The sequence below is a fragment of the Aotus nancymaae genome, unplaced genomic scaffold (assembly GCF_030222135.1).
Source record: "Aotus nancymaae isolate 86718 unplaced genomic scaffold, 86718_ANA_hifiasm-v0.15.2.pri h1tg000020l, whole genome shotgun sequence".
NCBI classification, from domain to species: Eukaryota; Metazoa; Chordata; class Mammalia; order Primates; family Aotidae; genus Aotus; species Aotus nancymaae.
Window position 1 is genome coordinate 41,076,333 of NW_026988432.1, and position 23,440 is coordinate 41,099,772.

The following is a 23,440-nucleotide window of genomic DNA, read 5'->3' on the forward strand; positions in this document are numbered from 1 at the left end:
TTCCTTTTTCACCCCACTGCCCAGGTTCTCATCTTTTACTAACATTCTTGCAGTAGCCTCCCAGCAGATTTCCTTGTGTCTAATCTTATTCACCTACCAGTTGTCTCCTCCTTACTCATGTTGACATAGAATTACTATATGACCCAGTAATTTCATTCCTAGGTATTAAGAGAACTGAAAACAGATATTCAAACAAATACTTTATGAGAATGCTCATTATAGAACTATTCATAGTGACCAAAAGGTGGAAACAACCTGCATATCCATCACCGGATGAATGGATGAAGAAATATGGTATATCCATACACTGGAATATATTCAGCCATAAAAAGGAATGAAGTACTGATACATTCTACAGTGTGGAGCAACCTCAAAGCAAAAGAAGGCAGACACAAAGTCACATATTGTATAATTCCATAATATATGAAAAATCTAGAATGGGTAAATTCGTAATACTCCAGGAGAATAGAGTGAAGAGAGGAATGGGAATAACTACTTTATGGGTATGGGGTTGTCTTTGAAGGGGCTGAAAGTATTTTGGAACTAGATGGAGATAATGGTTGTACAACCTTAACAAATGCACTAAAACCCCCTGAATCGTATGCTTTAATGTGGTTAAGTTTATGTTATGTGATATTCACTTCAGTTTTTAAAATGTTGTGTCTTATACTTTAATGTATCTGTGTGCTTTTATATACTTTTTCTTCTATTTTTCCTGTATTCCCTAGTCTCCACACCCTCATGATAACGCCTCTCTACAGGTTTTTATAGGCTCTCCTGGGAAGAATTAATTGTTTACCCACCCATCATCATCCCTAGTTCTGTTTTTTGAAATGGGTTCTTTTAAAAAAATTTTCAACTTTTAAAATTTAAAATTTCAGTTAACGTCTTAAATTTGAATCGATACCAACTTATCTTTAATAGCATACAAAAACTCTCTTCCTCTATACCCTGTCCTTCCTTTATGTTATGCAAATTACATCTTTATATGTTGTGTGCCATTCGATAAACTTAGTTTTATGCATTTGATTTTTAAATTACATAGGAAACAAAAAGAACTGACGAACTAAAAATACAACAATATTGGCTTTTATATTTACTTAGGGAGTTACTTTTACCGTTGTTCATTTTTTTTTTAATGGCTTCTGGTTACTATCTAGTATTCTTTAATTTCATCCTGAAAGACTCTCTTTAGGATTTCTTGTAGGTCAGGTTTACTAGAAACAAACTCTGTCAGGTTTTGTTTAGTTTGAAATGTCTTAATTTCTACGTTAGTTTTGAAGGATTGTTTTGCCAAGTATAAAATCTTGGTTGACAGTTTTTTTTATCCTGTAAGATGTTAAATACGTTGTTTCACTGTTTTCTGGCCTCGTGGTTTCTGATGAGAAATTGGCTTTTAATCTTCAGAGGCTCCCTCTTGCTGCTTTCAAGATTCCCATTGTCTTTGTTTTTGATGGTTTGATGATAATGTGTCTTAGTGTGGGTTTCTTTGAGTTTATCTTGCTTGAAGTTTGTTAAGCTTTTTGAATTTGTAGATTCATGTCTTCATGTTTTGGAGTTTTCAACCATTAGTTAATCTTGTATCGTTTCTTCATCCTTCTCTCTTGCTTTTCTTCTTGTAACTTCATAATGTGCTTGTTAATTGACAGATTCCTTAGGCTGTGTTCATTTTTCTTCATTCTTTTTCTTTCTGCTCCCCAACTCAATAATTGTAATTGTATTCAAATTAGCTAATTTTCCTTACTCTTGATATTTTCCGTAGTGTCATGTACTTTTAACTGTTATTATAGCATTTATCCATAATAATGTGTTAAGTTTCTTATTACTGGAGGACTGAACTTATTTCTTTATTCTTTCAGAACCTAGCATACAATGGACATAATAACTTTGTCGAATGAGTTAATGAATGTTGGAAAGTATAAAGAATCTGAGGGTCTTAGAATTGGAAGGGGTATTAGAGGATATCTGGCTGTTTCTTTTAGAACTAGTGTATGATTTAGGAACTTCTGATATCTTGTGCCAAATAATGAACCCTGAGTTATTTATTCTTGATTCAGAAAGACCTGAAAAATTTCCAGTCTTTTTAGTCTATTATATTGTTCCACTCTTTCCATACTTAACCATTTTTAGAGCAGTAGTCCTTAGAGTGTGGTCAGCAGACCACTGTGGATCACCAAGACCCTTTTAGGGGATTATATGGATCCAAAAGGTCAAAATGATTTTCATAATACTACCAAAGCTCTTTTGTCCTTACTTGCTATGTTGACACACTTCTTGATGATACAAGATACAAAAACAAAGGTGAATGAAAACCAGTAGCACCTAATCATTAGTTAAGGCAAACTGTACTAGTAATCATTGCACAGTTGTCCATTGCACAACATAAGTCTGACTTTTGTGGGTCCATGAATACGTGAATTTTCCTCCTGAAGCAGCAAGACCACCAACTCCCTAAGTTTTTGGGGGGTTCAAAAAGTATATGCAGGTTTTTTAATGTGCAGTGGGTTGGTGCCTGTAATGCCTGTGTTATTCAAAGGTCAATTGTACTTTTAACATCACACACTCCTAGTTTTTAAAAAAAATCAGTTTTACCTAATGTGCACGTTAAAAACAGTAAAAATGGCCAATTGTGTTAAATCCTGATTTTTGAGTACATTTTTTTGTGTGTGCATTTTTTCATTGTGGTAAAACAACAAAAAACATAGCAGAACACAGTGGCTTATGCCTGTAATCCCAGCACTGTGGGAGGCCGAGGTGGGTGGATCACCTGAGGTCAGGAGTTTGAGACCAGCTTGGCCAACATTGCAAAACCTCATCTCTACTAAAAATACAAAAATTAGCCTGGTGTGGTGGCCCATGCCTGTAATCCCAGCTACTCTGGAAGCGAAGGCAGGAGAATTGCTTGAACCTGGGAGGTGGAGGTTGCAGTGAGCCAAGATCGTGCTACTGCACTCCAGCCTGCATAATAGAGCAAGACTCCATCTCAAAAAATAAAAATAAGTTCGGGTTTGGTGGCTCATGCCTGTAATCCTAACACTTTTGGAAGCTGAGGTGGGTGTATTGCTTGAGCCTAGGAGTTTGAGACCAGCCTGGGCAACATGGTGAAACCCTGTCTCTACAAAAAAAATATAAAATTAGCTGGGTGCTAGTACATGCCTGTAGTCTCAGCTACTCAAGAGGCTGAGGTTGTAGGACCCTCGACTCAGGAGTTTGTGGCTGTGATGAGCCATAATTGTGCCACTGGACTCCAGCCTAGGTGACAAAGACCCTGTTTTGTTATATATAAAAAGATTTACAATTTTAATCTTTTTTATTGTACAGTCCTTGGCATTAAATGCATTCACTTGTTGTGTAGCACTCATCATTATCTCCAGAACTTTTTTAATTTTCCCAAACTGAAACTTTGTATCCATTAAACATTAACTTCCCATTTTCTTCTTCCCCAACAACCCTTTTACTTTCTGTCTCTGTGAATTTGACTATCTAGATGTCTCATATAAGTGGAATCATACAATTTGATTTGAGAACAAATCAACTCAATTTGTTCTTTTGTGACTGGTTTAATTCACTTAGCATAATGTTTTTGAAGTACATCTGAGTTGTAGCATGTGTCAGAATATTCTTCCTTTTTAAGGCTGAATGATTCTGCTGTATGTATGTACTACATTATATTTATTCATTCATCTGTTGTTGGACACTTGGATTGCTTTCACCTTTTGGCTATTGTGAATAATGCTGCTGTTGAACATTGGAATTATGGGTATGCATATATCTGTTTGAGTCCCTGCCTTATTCTTTAGGACTTTATACTCAGAAGTGGAATTGCTGAATCATGTGATAATTGTATGTATAAATTTTTTTAGAAACTGTCATACAGTTTTCTATAGCAGCTGCACCATTTTATATTCTGGCCAGCAATGTGCCAAGGTTCTTACTTGTTTTGACATCCTCACTAACATTTGTTATTTTCTGTTTTGTTTTTTGATAATAGCTATTCTAATGAATGTGAAGTGGTTTCTGCTTGTGCTTTTGATGTGCAAATCCCTCATGATTAATGATAATGATGTTGATCATTTCGTGTGCTTATTGACCATCTATATATCTTTTTTGGATAAATATCTGTTCAAGCACTTTGCCTGTTTTTGAATTGAATTGCTTTTTTGTTGTTGAATTGTAGGCTTTTTTTTTTTTAAAATATATGTATTCTGGCTATTAATCTCTTAGAAGTTTAATGATTTGCCAGCCATATATGATTTTCTCCCATTCTTTGGGTTGTCTTTCTACTCTGTTGATAGTGTCCTTCAGTATACTGAACACTTAAATTTTCTCAAAGTCCAGTTTATCCTTTTTTGTTGTTGTGCCTGTACTTTTAATGTCTTAGCCAAGACATCATTGCCCAATCTGACATCATGACGCTTTTCTCTGAGATTTTTTTCTAAGAGTTTTGTACTTTTAGCTCTTACATTTAGTATTTTGTTCCATTTTGAGTTAATTTTTGTATAAGATACAAAATTTAGGTAAGGGTTCATTTTTTTGCCTGTGGATGTTCAGTTACTTCGGTACCAATTTTTGGAAAGGCTATCCCTTTATGGTCATTCATGGAATTTCCAGTGTACTTTTATCAAAAATGGCTTGGGCATATTTGTATTGGTCCATTTCTGAGTTCTGTATTTCATTGATTCCTGTACGTGTCTCTCCCTCTCCTCTGCCATTACCACTTGTCTTCATTACTATAAATATAGTAAGTCTTGAAGTCAAGTAAACTGATTTCCTGTCATTGTATTATTTTTCAAAATTGTTTTAACTACTGTAGTTCTTTTGCCTTTCCTTAAAAACTTTAATCTTGTTTATACTTATAACAAAATCTTGCTGGAATTCTGGTAAGAGTTGTGTTAATCCTATCTATCAGTTTAGGGGGAATTGACATCTTTATTATGTTGAGTTTTCCAATCCATGAGCATGGTATGTCCTTCCATTTGTTTAGCTCTTTTTTGATGTTTCTCATCGGTATTATATAGATTTTAGCGTGTTAGTCTTGTATGTGTTTTTTGTTAGATTTACATTTAGGTATTTCAATTTTTAGGAGCAAATTAATTTTTCTTTTTAATTGGTAGACAAAATCTCATTTCCATTACCCAGGCTGGAGCACAGTGGTACTATTCACAGCTTACTTCAGCCTTAACTGCTCTGATTCTCCCACCTCCACTTCTGGAGTAGCTGGCACTACAGGTGCATGCCACCATGCCCAGCTGATTTTTTTGTTTGTTTGTTTTTAGTAGAGACATACTGGATTTTGCCATGTTGCCCAGGCTGGTCTTGAACTCCTGGGCTCAAGTAATCCACCCATCTCAAAGTGCTGAGATTAGCCGTGTGAGCCGCCATGCCCAGCCTGAAATGGTATTTTAAATTATGCTGTCTATGTGTTCATTCTTAATATGTTGAAATACAATTGATTTTTGAATATTTATCTTGTTTTCTGTGCTCTTGCTGAATACACTTATTAGCTGTAAAAGTTTTTTTCATAAATTCTTTGGGGTAGCAAATTATATAGATAGTCATGTCATCTGCAAATAGGAACAGTTTTATTTCTCCATTTATGATTTTTTGTCTTTTATTTCCTTTTTTTTGCCATATTATGCTTGCTAGAATTTCCAGCACCATGTGTAATAAGACTGATGAGAAAAAACATCTTTGCCTTATTCTTGATCATAGAGGGAAAACATTCAGTCTTTCTCCATTAGATGTAACGTTAGCTGTAGGGTTGTTTTTTTCTTTTGTTTTTTGGGTGCTTTTTATCACATTGAGGAAATTCTCCATTCTTGATTTCTGAGAGATTTTATCATGAATGGTTGTTGAATTTTGTCAGAAGCCTCTTCTGCATTAATTGATTTGACCCCGCAGTTTTTCTTTTTAGCTTGTTAGTATGGTGCATCACACTGATGTTTCAATCTTGAATTAGCTTTGCATTCCTGGAATAAACTACACTTATCTGTGTTGTATAATTCTTTTTATATGTTGCTGAATATTTACTAATATTTTGTTAAGAATGTTTATATCCGTATCAATGAAGGCTCTTGGTCTGTAGTTTTCCTTTTTTGGGTTCTGCGTGTGGTTTTGATATCAGAGTACCATAGCACTAACTTCATAAAATGAATTAAGATGTGTTCCCTCTTTTATTTCTAGAAGAGATTGGATAGAATTTTTAAAATTCTTCAAACGTTTGGTATAATTCTCTGGTGGAAACCATTTGGGCCTGGAGATTTCTTTTTTGAGAATTTTAAGATTATGAACTCAATTCCTTAATTGTTACAGGTCTATTCAAATTATCTTTCATATTGAGTGAGTTGTGGTAAGTTGTATTCTTTGAGGAAGTGGTCCATTTTAAGTTGTCTAACTTATGTGCCTAGAGTTAGTTGTTCATAGTATTTCCTTTTTATCCTTTGGGTGTGTGTAGGGTCTGTAGTGATATCCTTGTTTTATTCCTGATATTGATAATTTGTGTCTTCTCTCTTGTTTCTTTGTCATTCTGGCTAGAGGCCTTTCACTTGTATTGATCTTTTCAAATAACCAGTTCTTTGCTTCATTTATTTATTTTTTTCTGCATTTTTATGTTTTTATTTTCATTGATTTCTGCTTTAACCTTTATCATTTAATTCCTTTTGCTTGCTTGGGCTAATTTTGTTCTTTTTCTAGGTTCTTGAGGTGGGAACTTATTACAGATTATTGATTTGAGACCATTTGTCTTTTCTCATGTGTACCTTTAATGTTCAGAATTTCTCTCAGCACTACAGATATTTGATATGTTGTATTTTCAACATATTTTTATATGCTAGTTAAAAGATTTTTATTATGGCTGCTTTATTTATTTATTTAGAGATAGGGTCTTGCTCTGTTGCCCCAGTTGGAGTACAGTGATGTGATCATAGCTCACTGTAACATCCAATCCCTGGGCTCAGGTGAGCTTCCTGAGTAGCTGGGACTACAGATATGAGCCACCATGCCTGCCTATTTTTTTAATTTTTATTTTTGTAGAGATGGGGTCTCACTGTGTTGCCCAGCTTTGGTGGCTGCTTTAAAGTCTTTGTAAGATCATTTTAACATCTCTACTTTGTGTTGGTATCTGTTGATGTTTTTTTTCCCCATTCTGTTTCAGATCTTCTGGTTCTTGATATGGGGTGATTTTTTAAAAAAATTGATACATAGATGTTGGGGGGTTATGTTATGAGACTCTAGGCTGTTTTGTTTTGTTTTGTTTTTGAGATGGGCTCGCACTCTGTCATGCCGGCTGGAGTGCAGTAGCACCATCACAGCTCATTGCAGCCTTGACCTCCCGGGCTCAGCAGTCCTTCCACCTCAGCCTCCTGAGTTGCTGGAATTACAGGCATGCGTCGCTATGCCCAGCTAATTTTTGTGTTTTTTGTGAAGATGGCGTTTCACCATGTTGCCCTGGGCTGGTCTTGAACTACTGAGCTCAAGTAATCCACCCATCCTGGCCTCCCGTAGTGCTGGGATTACAGGCATGTGCCACTGTGCTTAGCCAAGATGGTAGATCTTATTTAATCTTAATTTACCTGGGTATCTCTGACACTGCCCCATCAGGAGATGGAGGTACTCTTCGGTACTGTTAGATGTAAGTGGAAGTTCTGGCTTTCCAGTAGGTCTCCACTGACACTGTAGGAAGGGGAGAAGGAGTATATGGTCCCATTGCTGCCGTGCCATGATGAAAGTCCTGTTGTTCCAGTAGACCTCCTGTGATACAGCCCAGTGGGGAGTCTCTCCTTATTGCTGAGTGGTGCTGGAAGTCCAGGTTCCCTACTTTGCCTTCTCTGACACTACTGTGGCAGGGATGTTGGACTCCATATTACAGTATGTGAGGATGGAAGTCTAGGCTTACTGTTTTCTTTGCTGGTATGGGTGTGGCAGAAGTTTTTTCTATAGTGTTTGGCTGGAGCAGAGCTGTTATTGTGTAAAATGTTTTCTGTTTTGCTGTTAGACAAATCATGATCTATATTAAAATTTTAATATAATGATAAAAGCTCTATCACATCTAACAAAGTTAACTATGACTCTTGATTATCTTAAGCCCAGTCCACGTTCAGTAGCCCATATTTTCTCAAAAATGTCTATATAGTTAGTCTTCAAAATAGAATCCAATAATGTTTACATGCGACTTTTGATTAACAGTTCTCTTAAGTCCCCACCTTTTTTTCCATGCGGTTTATTTGTTGAAAAGACTGTGTATGTGGATTTTAGAATTTGTCTCATTATTTATTTGGCTAATTCAGTCCTCATGATGTGATTCCTAAGGAATATTTTATTGGTTGTGTTGTGGATTTCTGTTGCATCACATTAGGAGACAAATAATGTCAAGTTATTGACTAATAATAGTTGCTTAGACCCATCATTTCATCAGGGGTTGCAAAGTTGCAAATGTCTAATTCTTTCAGTCCTTCTTAATTTATTAGGTGTGACAGAGCTTTCAGTCTTTCTGGAAGAATTAGAAATTCTGCATTTACTATTTAAAATTCTTTAATAGTGGTTCTGAGAAGTATTGTTCCCAGGCTGCCAGCATCAGTATCACCTGAGAACTTTCTGAAAATGCAAATTCATGAGTCCTTCTTCAGACAGAAACCATATTAATAGTGACCAGTACTCTGTTTTAACAAGCTCTCTTGGTGATTCTGAGCCATACTGGAATTTGAATACCTTTTCAACAAGAGCTTGCTTTCATCAGCCTTTGGTTATTCTGAAATACAGTGCATATAGCAAAAGCAGGATAATTTTTTCCCTTTGTCAATTGAGTTTTTTGGTGACCTCTATTTCTTTTATTTCTTTTTTTTTTTTAAAGAGAGAAAGAGAAAAAGGGAGAGAGAACAGGAGTCTTACTCTATTGCCCAGGCTGGAATGCAATCTAAAAATAGGTGTTAAAAACCTCTTCTTTGCCGATAATTATGCTTAACAGCGGTGACAGGAAGGAATAAGAGAAGAAAATAGCAAACAAACAGCCAACCAATATTTCATTTAAGTCTATGAAATGCTATGCAAATGCTGAAGAGTGATTTACTTCCAATTATGTGGTCACTTTCAAAATAGGTGTAATGTGATACTGAGAAAAATGTATGTTCTATGGACCTGGGGTGAAGAATTCTATAAATATTCACTGAGTTTACTTGTTCCAGGTCTGAGTTCAAATCATAGATGTCCCTGTTAATTTTCTATCTCGTTGATCCATCGAATATTAACAATATGGTGTCAAAGTCTCCTGCTATTATTGTGCGGGAGTCCAAGTCTCTTTATAAGTCATTAAGAACTTGTCTTATGTATCTGGGTGTTCCTATATTGGGTGCATATATATTTATGATCATTGACTCCTGTTGTTGCATTGATCCTTTTACCATTATGTAATGTCCTTCTTTGTTTCTTTTAGTCTTTGTTACTGTTAAAGTCTATTTTGTCAGAGACGAAAGTTAGAACTCCTGGTTTTTGTTTTTGTTTCTCTCCATCTGATTGGTAAGTTTTCCACCAACCCTTTGTTTTGAGTCTTTGTGTGGCCTTGCTTATGAGATGGATCTGGATACAGCTTACTGATGGGTTTTGACTTTGTATTCATTTTACCTGTCTGTGTCTTTGATTGGGGCATTTAATCCGTTTAAATTTAGGGTTAATCTTGATATTTGTGAGTTTAATATTGTCGTTGAATGCTAGCTGGCTATTTTGCCCATTAGTTGATGTAGATTCTTCATTATGGAGATACTCTTTACCTTTTGGTAAGTTTTTGGAATGACTGATACTGGTTATTCCTTTCTGTGTATAGTGCTTCTTTCAGAAGCTCTTGTAAAGCAGACCTGGTGGTGATGAAATCTCTGAGTGCTTGCTTGTTTGCAAAAAATTTTATTTTTCCTTCATTTATGAAGCTTAGTTTGGCTGGATATGAGATTCTGGGCTGAAAATTCTTTTCTTTGAGGATATTGAATATTGACCCCCACTCTCTTCTAGTTTGTAGGGTTTCTTCTGAGAGATCTGCTGTGAGTCTGATAGGCTTCCCTTTATGGGTAACCTGACCTTTCTCTCTAGCTGCCCTTAGAATTTTCTCCTTTATTTCAACCCTGGTGAATCTAACGATTATGTGTCTTGGGGTTGCTCTACTTGAGGAGTGTCTTTGTGGTGTTCTCTGTATTACCTGGAGTTGAGTATTGTCCTGCCTTACTAGGTTAGGAAAGTTTTCCTGAATAATATCCTGAAGAATATTTTCCAGCTTGGATTCATTTTCTTCATGACATTCAGGTACACCTATCAAACGTAAATTAGGTGTTTTCACATAGTCCCATATTTCTTGGAGACTTTGCTCATTCCTTTTTACTCTTTCTTCTCCAATCTTCTCGTTTCATTTCATTAAGTTGGTCTTCAACCTCTGATATCCTTTCTTCTGCTTGATCAATTTGACTTTTAAAACCTGTGCATACTTCGCGGAGTTCTCGTATTGTATTCTTCAGTTCCATTAATTCACTTATATTCCTCTCTAAATTGTCTATTCTCGTTAGGATTTTGTCAAACCTTTTTTCAAGGTTCTTAGTTTCTTTACATTGGGCTAGTACATGTTCTTTTAACTCACAGAAGTTTCTTATTATCCACTTTCTGAAGCCTAAATCTGTTATTGGAACGCACTCTTTCTCCATCAGGCCTTGATCCCTTGTTGATGAGGAACTGTGATCCCCTGTAGAGGGAGAGGCATTCTGATTTTGGGTATTCTCAGCCTTTTTATGCTGGTTTCTTCCCATCATTATGAATATATCCACCTGTCATCTTTGTAATTACCGACTTTCAAATTAGGTCTCTGAGTGGACATCCAACTTGTTGATTCCCAGCACCGGAATCTGAGCAACCCACTGTGCCGGCCTAAACAGTGGCGTCAAGATTGATGGTGCTTTTCTGTCCGGGAATCTCCGGTCTGGCGCCCCTCTTGAGTCCCTCTTTCAATCAGCTGAATAGGCGACTCTGCCTTCCCGGAGCTCCAAACATCGACCAAAAGGGTACCCAGTCCTGTTTACTCTGCACCAAGAACTGCTACTCCAGGGCGCTGGCAAAACCGCCGTGCTGGCCACAAGAGTTGCGCTGGCGACCCATGGGGCTCCTCCACTGGGAATCTCCTGGTCTGTGAGCAACAAATATTCATCCGAAAGTGTGGCGTCCTCTCGTTCTCTGCGCTTTCACTGGGAGATACAATCCTGGACTGCTAGTAATTGGCCTTCTTGGATCTCTCTCTCTTCTATTTCTTAATATACATATTTATTTTTATATTTTTGAGGCAGAGTATCCATCTGTCGCCCAGGCTGGAGTGCAGTGATGCAATCTTGGCTCACTGCAACCTCCACCTCCAGGTTTCAAGTGATTTTCATGCCTCAGCCTTCTGAGTAGGTGGGATTACAGGTGTACACCACTATGTCAGGCTAATTTTTATATTTTTAGTAGAGACAGGGTTTCTTCATGTTGCCCAGGCTCATCTTGAACTCATGGCCTCAAGTGATCCACCCACCTCAGCCTCCCAAAGTGCTGTGATTATAGTCATGAGCCACCATGCCTGGCCTTTTTTTTTTTTTTAAGTATCATTGTGAGTTCATGGATTTTTGTATGTTTGTGTTTCAGACTATTGTTATTGTTTTTGATGCCCTTTTGTCAGTGGCAGCCTCTTGGAAGACTGCTTGCGTCCTTTGGATACAACTGCAGTAGTTTTTTAAATCGCTTTTATCTTTTCTAGCATGACAAGATGTCCTAGGTACATTTTGTGCGTTTCCTTCCTTTATTTTATTTTTTCGATTTGCCAGAGGGCGTGAAACTTGATCTGCTTTTATTTATTTATTTAATTATTTTATTTTTTATATATTTTTTGATACAGAGTCTCGCTCTGTTGTCCAGGATGGAGTGCAGTGGTGTGATCTCAGCTCGCTGTAATCTCCACTTCCTGAGTTCAGGCGATTCTTGTGCCTCGGCCTCCTGAGTAGCTGGGATTACAGGCGTGTACCAGCATGTCTGGCTAGTTTTTGTATTTTTAGTAGAGATGGGGTTTCATCATGTTGGCGAGGTTGGTCTCGAACTCCTGTCCTCTGATGATCTGCCCACCTCAGCCTCCCAAAATGCTGGGATTACAGGTGTGAGATGTGGTGCCTGGCCTTGATCTGCTTTTATTAATGAAATGTTTTTTAGGGACCACAGTATGGGGCTTGGAACTGCTGATTGATTTCATTGTAATTTACATTTAATTAAAGTTTACCTTTGAACAATATGGGTTTGAACTTCCCAGGCCACTTCTATGCAAAATTTTTTTTTTCAATAAAAGTTAAATGAGTGTGCTTGCCTTCTCTCCCACCTCCTTCACCCCTCGTCTGCCTCTGATGCTTCTGAGACAGGAAGACCAACCCCTCCTCTTCCCCCTCTTTCTCCTTAGCCTATTCAACGTTAAAATGATGAAGATGAAAACCTTTTTGATGGAAACACTCCATTTAATGAATAATAAATGTTTTCTTTCTATGATTTTCTTAATATTTTCTTTTCTCTAGCTTACTTTATTGTCAGATTGCAATATATAGTATATATAACATAGAAAATATGTGTTATGTTATCAGTAAAGCTTCTGGTCAGTGATAATTAGTAAAGTTTTTTGGGAGTCAGAAGTCACATGGGTTTTTTACTGCACCAGGGGGTTAGCTAACTTTACTCCCCATTGTTGAAAGGTCAGCTGTGCTTTAATAATTGTTTCACTGGTAAAATGAGGATTGTTTTGAAGATTAAATGAGATAGAAGTGTAATGTGAATAAACGGGTATGGTGTGTATTCTTCTAGAACTGTTTCAGTTGACAGTGTATTTTACAGTGGTCTGATGGTCCAGGATAATGTTTATTCTCAGGATTTTTATCATTCATTTGTTGCATATAGTGAAATCAAGGTTTTAAAATTATTTTATTTATGAAAATTTCTCAGGAATTTGAATTTCCTTTGGCCTTTTAGAATGAAAAAGGTGTTTCTTTGCTTGGACTTAGGTGTTCTTTTGTTCCTTTTTTTTTTTTAATTCTTATAAAATTTTTCTTTTTTCTTTTTTCCTTCCTTATACAAAAATTAAATCAAGATCTTTTGTTCTTCTTAAAAAAGCATAGGAACAGGAGAAGCCATGGATAAATGCACCTGCAGGACAAAGTCAGTTGGTGGAGTACCACACCAGCACTGTGCAGAATCCCTTTACAGCATGTAGGCTCAGATTAATCATTTAATGTATAATTTATGTGTTTCTCTTCTATAACTTAATTCTTTGTTGGTAACTCCCCCTACCCACCCCCCGATTCTTTCTTGATCTTTCCCAAAGATATTGTTACTGTGTGTTTATGTGTGCTTATAACTTAATACTATGTCTTTGATATTTTCCATATCAGTACATCAACCTCTATTTCAGTTTTAAACAGCTGCAGAGTATTATGTGGATTGTGTGGATGTGCCATGGTTTATTTGTTCAATTCTTTCTTGATGCTGTCATGAATATCCTTAATGATTTCTTTGTGCGTTTGTGAGAAACATATCCATAGAATAAACTTTCAGAAGCAAAGTTTGAAGGTCAAAAAGATATGTGCATTTATGTTTTTTAGTAGATATTACCAAGTTGTTTTTCTGAGAGGTTGCACTAATTTATGATTTAACCACCAGTGTCTGAAGTTATCTAAATTTGGTCATCTCGCTCATACTTTTATCAATTTTAGTTAGTGTCAGACTAATTGGTCACTCTAATTTAATTATTTAACATTTGTGTTTCTTTGTACTTCCTATGCACATGTCTTGGCTGTTTTTTTATAGGTTACTGCTTTGTAAGAATTGTAGAGTGAAGGAAGGAAAATGGAAGTAGTTGAACTCAATACATTGGAAAAACATATGAGTAGTTAGCGTGCTAAGGAAGTTTGTCTTTCATAATCTGAATTAAAAGTTATAGTTTCTGACAGCAGTGTAATTTTACATGTGTTTCTCTCCCTGCTGTGCTGGCTGAGGTTAATGATCAGAAACTAAGTTACTGGGACAAGTAATTAAAGCCACAGGTCTAGACCAGAATTTATTCAGTCAGCATTGATCAAATTAGGAGCTAGCTGTTGGGTTTGATTCAATTATCTCCCACCTGGTCCCTTTCATGACATATGGGGGTTATGGGAACTACAATTTAATTTAAGATGAGATTTAGGTGGGGACACAGCCAAACCATGTCACAAGTATATGTTATTTATGATTGTTTCTGTGTTGGTGTAATATATTCATGGAGAGAAGAAATAAAGAAAAAAATGAACATTTTAGCAATGTGACCTGTCATCTGCCAATTTGTATGGAACTTGCAAACTTCTGATTGAACAGGAAAGGTTAATTTACTCTGTACTTAGCATGGTTTTTGGTACATGGCAAACATTAGGTATAATAAATGCTATTTAAATTGAAGGTTTGGAAAACAAGTGTTTTTGGAAGGAACCCCATGAGCAACAGAAACATAGGAATTAACTAGGTCAGACCTGTCATTTAGTCTTATATTCTTTGTTGCCAACAGTGGCATTTCTTTGAGGAATTATTAAATGGTCTATTTTCCCTTTCTGTTAACTTTCTGTTTTCCTTTTAATAACAATTTGTAGGTCTGTTATTTTTTAAAATATCAAAATTCATTTGAAATTTTTTTTTGTGATTTTCTTCTGACATTGCTCACTGTGATTACTGCCACTAATTATTTGTTGTATATATAGGGATGCATAATTTTAAATGGAAGTAAATTTCTTTCCCTAAAAATTTAGGGAAGGACATAAGTTGTGATGAATCCTAGGTATTTTTCATACTTTAGCTTGGTTCTACAAGGATAAAAGTGAAAATAGTATCTTGGTATTTAGACCCCATGCTCAATCACCTAATACAGAGTTTGTCCTTTGAAAAACACTGATAAATATATTTTTAAATCTTGTAAATTTTTATTGTAGTGTATATTATGAATTCTTTAAAAGATATAACCCATGAATTTAAAAAACATTCTAGGGCCAGGCTCAGTGGCTCACAGGGAGGCCTAGGTGGTAGGGTCACTTGAGCCCAGGAGTTCAAGACCACCCTGGGCGACAAAGTGAGACCTTCTGTCTACAAAAATTTTTTAAAAAATCAGCCAGGCATGGTGACATGCACCTGTGGTTCCACCTACTTGGGAAGCTGAGGCAGAAAGATTGCTTGAGTCTAGTCTGTTGAGGCTGCAGTAAGCCTCTAGTCTGGGAGACAGAGAGACCTTGTCTCAAAAACAAAAAACAAACCAACAAAAAACTAAAGGTTTTTTTTGTTTTTGTGGTAATAAATATTTTTTACCATCTTCACCATTTTTTCAGTGTACAGTCCAGTAGTGTTAAGTGCAGTGTTGTGTAGCTACTTTACAGAACTGTTCATTTTGCAAAACTGAAACTCTGTACCCATTAATAATTTCCCATTCTCCTCCCATCCCCACAGCCTTTGGCAGCCACCCTTCTGCTTTGTCTTTCTATGAATTAGATTACCTCCAATAAGTAAAATCATACAGTGGTTTGTCTTTTCATTATTTCACTTGGCATGATGTCCTCAAGATTCATCGATATTGTAGCGTGTGTCAGTATTTCCTTCTTTTATAAGGCTGAATAATACTTTGAATACATTGAATAATACTCTGAATATATTGAATATATATTCCACATTTTGTTTATTCATTGATCAGTGGATAGTTAGGTTGCTCTTAACCTCTTGGCTTATTGTGAATAATGCTGCTAACATTGCAAAATATTTTTATTTGAGTTGCTACTTTTTGTTTTGTTTCATTTTGTTTTATCTTTTTCTTCTTTTGAGTTGCTACTTTTGAGTCTCAAAAGGTTAACATGCCCTTTCATTTTGCCACAGGAAGCATGGTCTAGTTGTTAAGAGGGATTTGCTTGGCTGTTGCACTTTTTGGATTCCAATCCTGGCTGATTCCTTTCTCCTTCTTTCCCTTGGGGCAAATAATGTTTTTGACTTTGTTCAGCTACCAAGTAGAGACAATAATGGTTCCTTACATTGTTAGAATTAAATGAGATTATATATGTAAAGTGCTTAGAATAGGGTGTAGCACCTAGTAAAAGTACAGTCAAAGGAGCCCATTTGTTCAGCTACCCATTCAAAAGTAATGCAGGCAGTCCCCCAATTAATACAGATTTGAGTTTCTAAACTCATTTGACACTGAGAGGGCAAAAACCTGGATTGAATAATACCAGCCTATTTTGTGGGTGGGATTGAGAGGACAGGGATAGGTAAAAAAGAGACAGGATTGAATGTTAGGAAAGGATCCTGGCATCTTAACCAGTTACACTCTGTGGTTTATCTAACCAGACAAGGAGCCTGAAAACCAGAAGTTGGTCTCTGTTATTGCCATCTTTTCTTATCTTTATTCCTTGCCAGGAACTTTAAAAAGTGTGAAAACTGGTAGACAGCAATTTAAACAGACAAACCAGGTTGTATATACAGTGGCACGGCACAGGTTTGTAATGTTTGATCAGTTGTGACTTAGTATGCGAGATGGTTGGGTTTCTAGTTGCCCCCTCAAGAATGAAGTGAACTCAGAGGTAACTTTTTAATATGTTGAATGCTTAAGTTTATAAATTGAATACTTAATATCCAGAGGACCACATGTAGCCTGACCAAGATTTTTGTCTTAAATCCAATAAGATAGCCCACATCAATATGATACTGCGTAATTGGCCCTGACCATAAGTTTCCTACACCAGTGTAATACGGATGCCACAAGGTATGATGCTTCTGAATGTAATTGTACTACATTGAGTGATTCAAGTTTAATTCTAGTAAGATATAAGAATAGTATAAAAGATTATATTCAACACTATTTTCCTTGTGTATAATCTTGAGTCATATTCAGTACTACTATGTTGTTTAGCATTGTAACCAGTAAAAATGTTCCTTGAAGTCTTGTCTACTTACTTAGAGAAATAACTACACCCACAGAACATAGTGAGTAGCGGAATATTTTTGTCACAATGAATTCAGTTTAAAATTTATGACCATGTAATCTGAAGGAAACATCCAAACTATGCCCATTTGCCCTTCCTAACAGTTAATCTGTTAGCTTGGCAAATATTTATTGCACAAACAAAAAATATGCAATTAAGGGGACATCTCTTGCAACCTGTTTTACATTTCATGCTCTTTTGTTTCACAATAGCTTAATAGTGATTTTGAATTAACATGGCTATTAAAACAATCCTAAATTCAATGTAGGATTTAGGGTGTCATCTTAATAACGTGACCAATCACCATTTTATTTTAAATGACTGTATTTCATATAGTTTGTAATAGTTTTACTAAAATTTAATACAGGATAGAGTAATCAAGATGCATTTTTACATAGACATTAGTCGTTTTGGCGAGTTTAGCAGCAGTGACTTTGGTTAGTTTGGTAGTAAAATGAGAGAATAGAGTTGAACTTGATACATGAAGTTTAGTAGGGTTATTTTAGTTCTCAAAATGCATAATTCAGGTATTGAGAAAGTTTGTCCAAGTGAAGATGTTTTAAGTAGATTTTTAACTTTTTCTTATTTTTCAGCCAAACCAAACAGGAAGCTTACTTTTCTCTACCTAGCCAATGATGTCATACAGAACAGCAAAAGGAAGGGGCCGGAGTTTACAAAAGATTTTGCACCAGTTATAGTGGAGGCTTTTAAGCATGTTTCAAGGTATGATCATTGTTTTGGGTATTAAGTAAGCTGTTTTAAATGTACCATATGACCTTTTGCTTAATTTGCCTTAAGCTATTAAAATAAAGAGCAGGGAATATAGTTCTTTGAAGCTTTTATTTGAAAAGGCTTCCCTCTAAATGGCATTTGTAAATGTATTAAATGCCTTCTGTGAAGGAAAAATATTTTTTGAACTGTTGCTAAGGTGGGCATTTGGAGTACTTGAATTATAACTTTCCTTTAAGAGATCAGAATCAACTGCTATACTTCATTAAAAATGAATGAAGGTATTGAACTAAAAATTTGTGTGTTTATAAAGCTATCAGTCTTGTAAGTAATATTTCCATATATACTTAGTGCTGTTTCTTTTTTTCTTTCTTTTTCTTTTTTTGAGACAGAGTCTCACTCTGCCCAGGCTGGAGTGCAGTGGCGCAATCTCAGCTCACTGCAACCTCTGCTGCCGGGGTTCAAGCGATTCTCCTACCTCGACCTCCTGAGTAGCTGGGATTACAGGTGCCTGCCACTGCACCTAGCTAATTTTTGTGTTTTTAGTAGAGACAGGGTTTCGCCGTCTTGGCCAGGCTGGTCTTGAACTCCTGACCTTGTGAGCCACCACATCGGCCTGTTTATTCTTTACCTGCCCTCTGGGTGGTTTTGTACCCTGCATGTATTTGGTTATTCTCCATGCTTTAATGATTTATAGTTTTATGCTCCAGTCCAGATTTTTTTTTTTTTGTTCCAAAGTCGTGTGCCCATTTGCCTTTTGACATTTTTACTTGTATGCAACTCAGACATCTCACACTCACTGTGTCCAATACGAACTCATTATGTCTTTGCTTCCTGCCATACTTGCTTCTCCCCCAGGTTTTACTCTATGAATGGCAACTCCATCTATCCAGATGCCTATGCAAGAAATTGTGTTATTTTTAAACTCTTCTTTCTCTTTTACTCCACATATCTTGTATGGTACACGTTGACTCAGTTCTTTGGATTTCTTTCCCTTTTAGTTATCATAATGTCTTTTTGGATTAATTGCAATAGCCTTTAGTATTGTTTAATTTCTTTAGAAAACTAGACAGAGTTGCAGAGCTGGTCATAATACTTCCTTGCCTTTGAGTGGTTCCCATTTGTTTTAGAGATGAAGTCTAAAGTCCTGAGCAAGACTTAAGATGTTCCTTTGTGGCACTGCGTATCTCCCCAGACTCCTGTTTCACATTTATTCCCGACAGTCTGTAGTTTACAGTTTAAACTAAATTAACCTTTTTTAGTTCCTTCTCCCGTAAGGCTTCTATATATGTTGCCCCTCCCTAGAATTCAATAAAATATTTATTCGCTGCCTACTATATGCAAAACCCTAAGTAGTAGTGAACAAGACCAAGTTCTGTTCTGCTGGAGCCTAAATTTCAGTGGATGACAAAGGTAATAAGTAGACAAGTGAATGCATATATATTACAATGTCAGATGACAAATGCTAGCAAGAAATACAAAGCAGGGAAGGAACTAGATGGTATGAGGGTGCTCAGTTATGTGATGAGATAAAGAACAACTATTTGGGGAAGGTAGCATTTGAACAAAGACTTAATGGAAGGGATGAAATGAGCCATTTGACTAGGCAGAAAGGATTCTAGGCAGAATATGTGGCTGAAAAATGAGATAGCTATGTGCTGGGCGTGTTTGAGGACCTTAGCAAGAAGATTTGTATGGAAAAAGGTATTAGGGAGTGTGTACTGAGGGACTGCCAAGAGGCAGAGCATGTAGGCCTTGTGGCCCAGAGTAAGGACTGATTTTATTCTTGATATGATTGGTAGCTCTTGGAGGCTCGAGAGCTGTATAATCTGATTTACATTATTAGGATGCTTTGTACAGAATAGAGTAAAAGAATAGAAGCTGGGAGATCCGTGAGAAGACTTTAGAAAAATCCGAGCAAGAGATAATAGTGTTTCAGTCTACAATGACAGGGATGAAGGAGGTAGCAAACGGTTGGGAGTAGTCTGTTTTTCATTTCCCCATATGCTCAGTCTTCAGATCTCAAATTAAATACCATTTCCTTAAATACTCTTCCAGATGTCTCTTAAACTGGGCCAGGTCTGTGTTAAGCACTTTGTTCTCTTTGGTGATGCTTATAGATAACAGCTGCCATAAGCTGCATTTGCATCTCCATGTCAAAGATAGTAACTGGATCAATAAATACTTGTTGAATAAATTTAAAAATTACCTATTAGAAATCTTCTGTAGCCTCATGTCCAGCCCCCATTAGGTTAGGAAATCTCTAGTAGCCTGTACTAAAACTTTTACAACTTAAACTTTTTTTTGGTTGTTTAATAACATGTTTATAAAATGTTTACTAGAAGCAAGCAGTGTGTCTTGATGACTTCTCTCTTGAACTGCTGGCCACAATAGTTGTGCTAAGTAGACATTTGGACAGTTTTTTTCAGGGAATGAATGTCTGATTGTATTGAAAGTTACCATTACCTTTTCAATAGCACTGTGCATTTTTACTGTTAATATTTTTCTTTTTCTTTAGTGAAACTGATGAAAGTTGTAAGAAACACCTTGGAAGAGTGTTGTCTATTTGGGAAGAAAGGTCTGTTTATGAAAATGATGTATTAGAACAACTTAAACAAGCTCTGTGTAAGTGTAGAATCCTAATCTCTTATCTTGATCTCATCATTAAAATGTATTCTTTCATTAAAACTTAAATGTTCTTTCATTTCAGATGGTGATAAGAAGCCTAGGAAGCGAACTTATGAACAGATAAAGGTGGATGAGAATGAAAACTGTTCCTCTCTGGGATCTCCAAGTGAACCACCACAGGTAGAAGTTTTACCCTGTTAAACTAGTTAGAAACTTTTACTTTATGTTGCCACCAAACTTTATTAATTTCGTTTCACTTCTGTAAATTGGTTTTTTATTATGCTTTTGGATACAAGAAAGCCACATGAATATCTCTTATTTGCTCATTAACAAATTAACTATGTTAAATGTACTATGTCATATATTGTATATTTTGTATAGAAATCATATTTTTGCACAGAAAGAGGATTTTTAATAGCTAAATATGGTTATATGTGGTGAGATTTCAGCTATTTAAACAGATTTTATTTTTTTTATTTTTTTTTGAGACGGAGTCTCGTTCTGTCACCAGGCTGGAGTGCAGTGGCACGACCTCAGCTCGTCGCAACCTCTGCCTCCAGGTTCAAACAATTCTCCCGCCTCAGCCTCCTGAGTAGCTGGGACTACAGGCACGCGCCACCACACCCAGCTAATTTTTGTATTTTCTTTTTTTAGTAGAGACGGGGTTTCACCATGTTGGCCGGGATGGTCTTGATCTCTTGACCTTGTGATCTACCCTCCTCAGCCTCCCAGAGTGCTGGGATTATAGGCATGAGCCACCGAGCCCGGCCCAGATTCTTTTTAAAATAAAATAAGACATGCCTATTTTGTTATAGATATATTTTTTTGAGATGGAATTTCACTCTGTTCCCCAGGCTGGAGTGCAGTGGCATGATCTTGGCTCACTGCAGCCTCTGCCTCCCGGGTTCTAGTGATTTTCTTGCCTTGGCCTCCTGAGTATCTGGGATCACAAGTGTGTGCCACCATGCCTGGCTAATTTTTGTATTTTTAGTAGAGATGGGGTTTCACCATGTTGGCCAGGCTGATCTCAGACTCCTGGCCTCAAGTGATCCTCCTACCTTGACCTCCCAAAGTCTGAGATTACAGGCATGAGCCACTGCGTCCGGCCCATATATGATTTAAATACACTAAAATTTTCACTCTTGGGCATACACTGTCACCTTAACTATTTTTGGTTTTAAATATAAAAACTTGTGTTAGAGTGATAAGTATGTATTCATACATTTCTCTGTAGCTATATAGAATTTTGTAGTCCTATGGAAAAATAAGGTAAGTTAGAATCATTATCTTAATACTTCATGTCCTCTTACATTGGTACAGTATGGCATTCCTTAACCATCAGATGAATTCCATAAAGACTTGTTTTTTTAATTAAGTGAGCATTGAGTCTTTAAGTTTCCCCCTTCTATGTTTCAAACATATAAGGGGGGACAGATAAAGTGTAAAATGAGAAAATGAAGATATAACCATACTCTTAAAACAAGGTGAATGTATTTTCATGGTCTGGAAATTGTACACATAACTTCACATGTAAAACAGAATCTGGCTCCTGCTGAACCCTGGTCTAGGAACAGTCATGGGATTGCCAGAAATTAGTATCCTTTAGGGTAACAGGAGCTCCCAATGCTCTGTGGGCGTTAACAGGACTGGACCTAAATTCATTGAATAAAACCGGAGGCTGGGAGGAGCTCTGTCTCCCATGAAGGGAGCTTGAAAGAAAAATACAATCAATTACTACCTATAACTGTGTTTTTATATCACTCTCAGTACTGGAGAGGCAGACAGAATCAGATCACGGCCAGGACCTGAGTCAGCCTACCTGTTGGTTCAGTGTTAGGAATGCTGAAGCCCACTGGTCACTATGAACAAGAGTTTGAAAAGTAATGAGAACATAACATTCAGAACAACCAAACCCTAAGATTTATATCGCTTCCTATTTGATAATAACTCATGACAGAAAATCATTTTTGGCTAAGCGCCTCACTGTGATTCCATGAACAGTGTTTTACAACTGAGTTCAAGATAAAGGATCTGGCCTCCTTCCATTCTCCCTGATGAAAGGGTAACTACAGTTGCATATCTTAGGAGTATTTTTAAGTAATCATCTGCCTCTTCTCTAGTACTTGTATAAAATGCAGTTGCTCTTTGTTTTATAATGACAGTTTTTTACATTAGTTGTGCTGCTTAATTATCAGTGGTTCAGCTTTGTGGTCTTCATTTTTTTGTTATTGTTATTTTTTCTAAGAATGGCTAAAATCTCTTTGCAGGATCTAGTTAAACTCATTTCATATTCTCTGGTAGGGAGTACTAGGCTTAGTGTTGTTTCAGACAACTTTGCTTACCTGATCCTTGATCAGGCATTGGGAACTTAGAATGTACTCATGTAGGACTGTGAAGGTGTGATGAGATCAGGTTGTAATTAAAGCATCAATACATTGCCAAGAAAATGAAGCCAGATTTCTTCTTAGAACTCCAGGCAATTAGAATTTTCTAAGAATGATGAAAAAATAATAGCTAGTTAGGGCAACATGAGAAACAAGCTTTCTGGTAATTGTTGTTGCTCTCAAGCACACACTAATTGTAGAGGGGATATATCTTACAACGAAATTTTTTTTTAAATACCGAAATTTTAAACACTTCTACATGAGTGAGCACGCATAAGATAGTATATTTCTTATTTCATTCATTCCTAAGTATATTTCTTATTTCATTCACTCCTACCACATTTGATCATTTGCTATGTGCTACCATTTTTTTCAAGGGAATAGTTTAAAAATCTTAATATATATACAGAATTACTAATATCCTGTATTTTTTAAAGTATAAGTATAATTTCCTAGTGTTTCTGAATCTGGTCTTAGAAACTAAAAGAAGAAAGAAAGATGAAAAAGATGGGATGGAGAATGGAAACTAGTAAAAATAAAATTTAATTGTTTTTCTTTGGAATAACTTTATAGACATTATGAATCATGAAGTCACCAGCAAAGAATTGCTTTTCCCTCCTAATTATAGCTTGTATGAAAACAGTGAAAGTAAGATATTTTAATGATAAAATAATTTGAATACTGGTT

The 23,440-nt window shown here is 36.3% G+C and overlaps 1 protein-coding gene across 4 annotated transcripts in view; it reads left to right on the forward strand.

The window, feature by feature from the left end:
- Window positions 1-23,440, forward strand: part of RPRD1A (regulation of nuclear pre-mRNA domain containing 1A) — a 73,227-nt gene that overhangs the window by 12,665 nt on the left and 37,122 nt on the right. For 3 of the 4 annotated variants that reach the window (XM_012447264.2, XM_012447265.2, XM_012447267.3), the window contains exons 2-4: window positions 17,606-17,735; window positions 20,260-20,366; window positions 20,452-20,549. In XM_012447264.2, the coding sequence (XP_012302687.1) occupies window positions 17,606-17,735; window positions 20,260-20,366; window positions 20,452-20,549 (335 nt within the window). Of the gene's footprint in view, window positions 1-16,282; window positions 16,793-17,605; window positions 17,736-20,259; window positions 20,367-20,451; window positions 20,550-23,440 lie in introns of those variants that run through there. The other variant, XM_012447266.2, reaches the window with a different exon arrangement.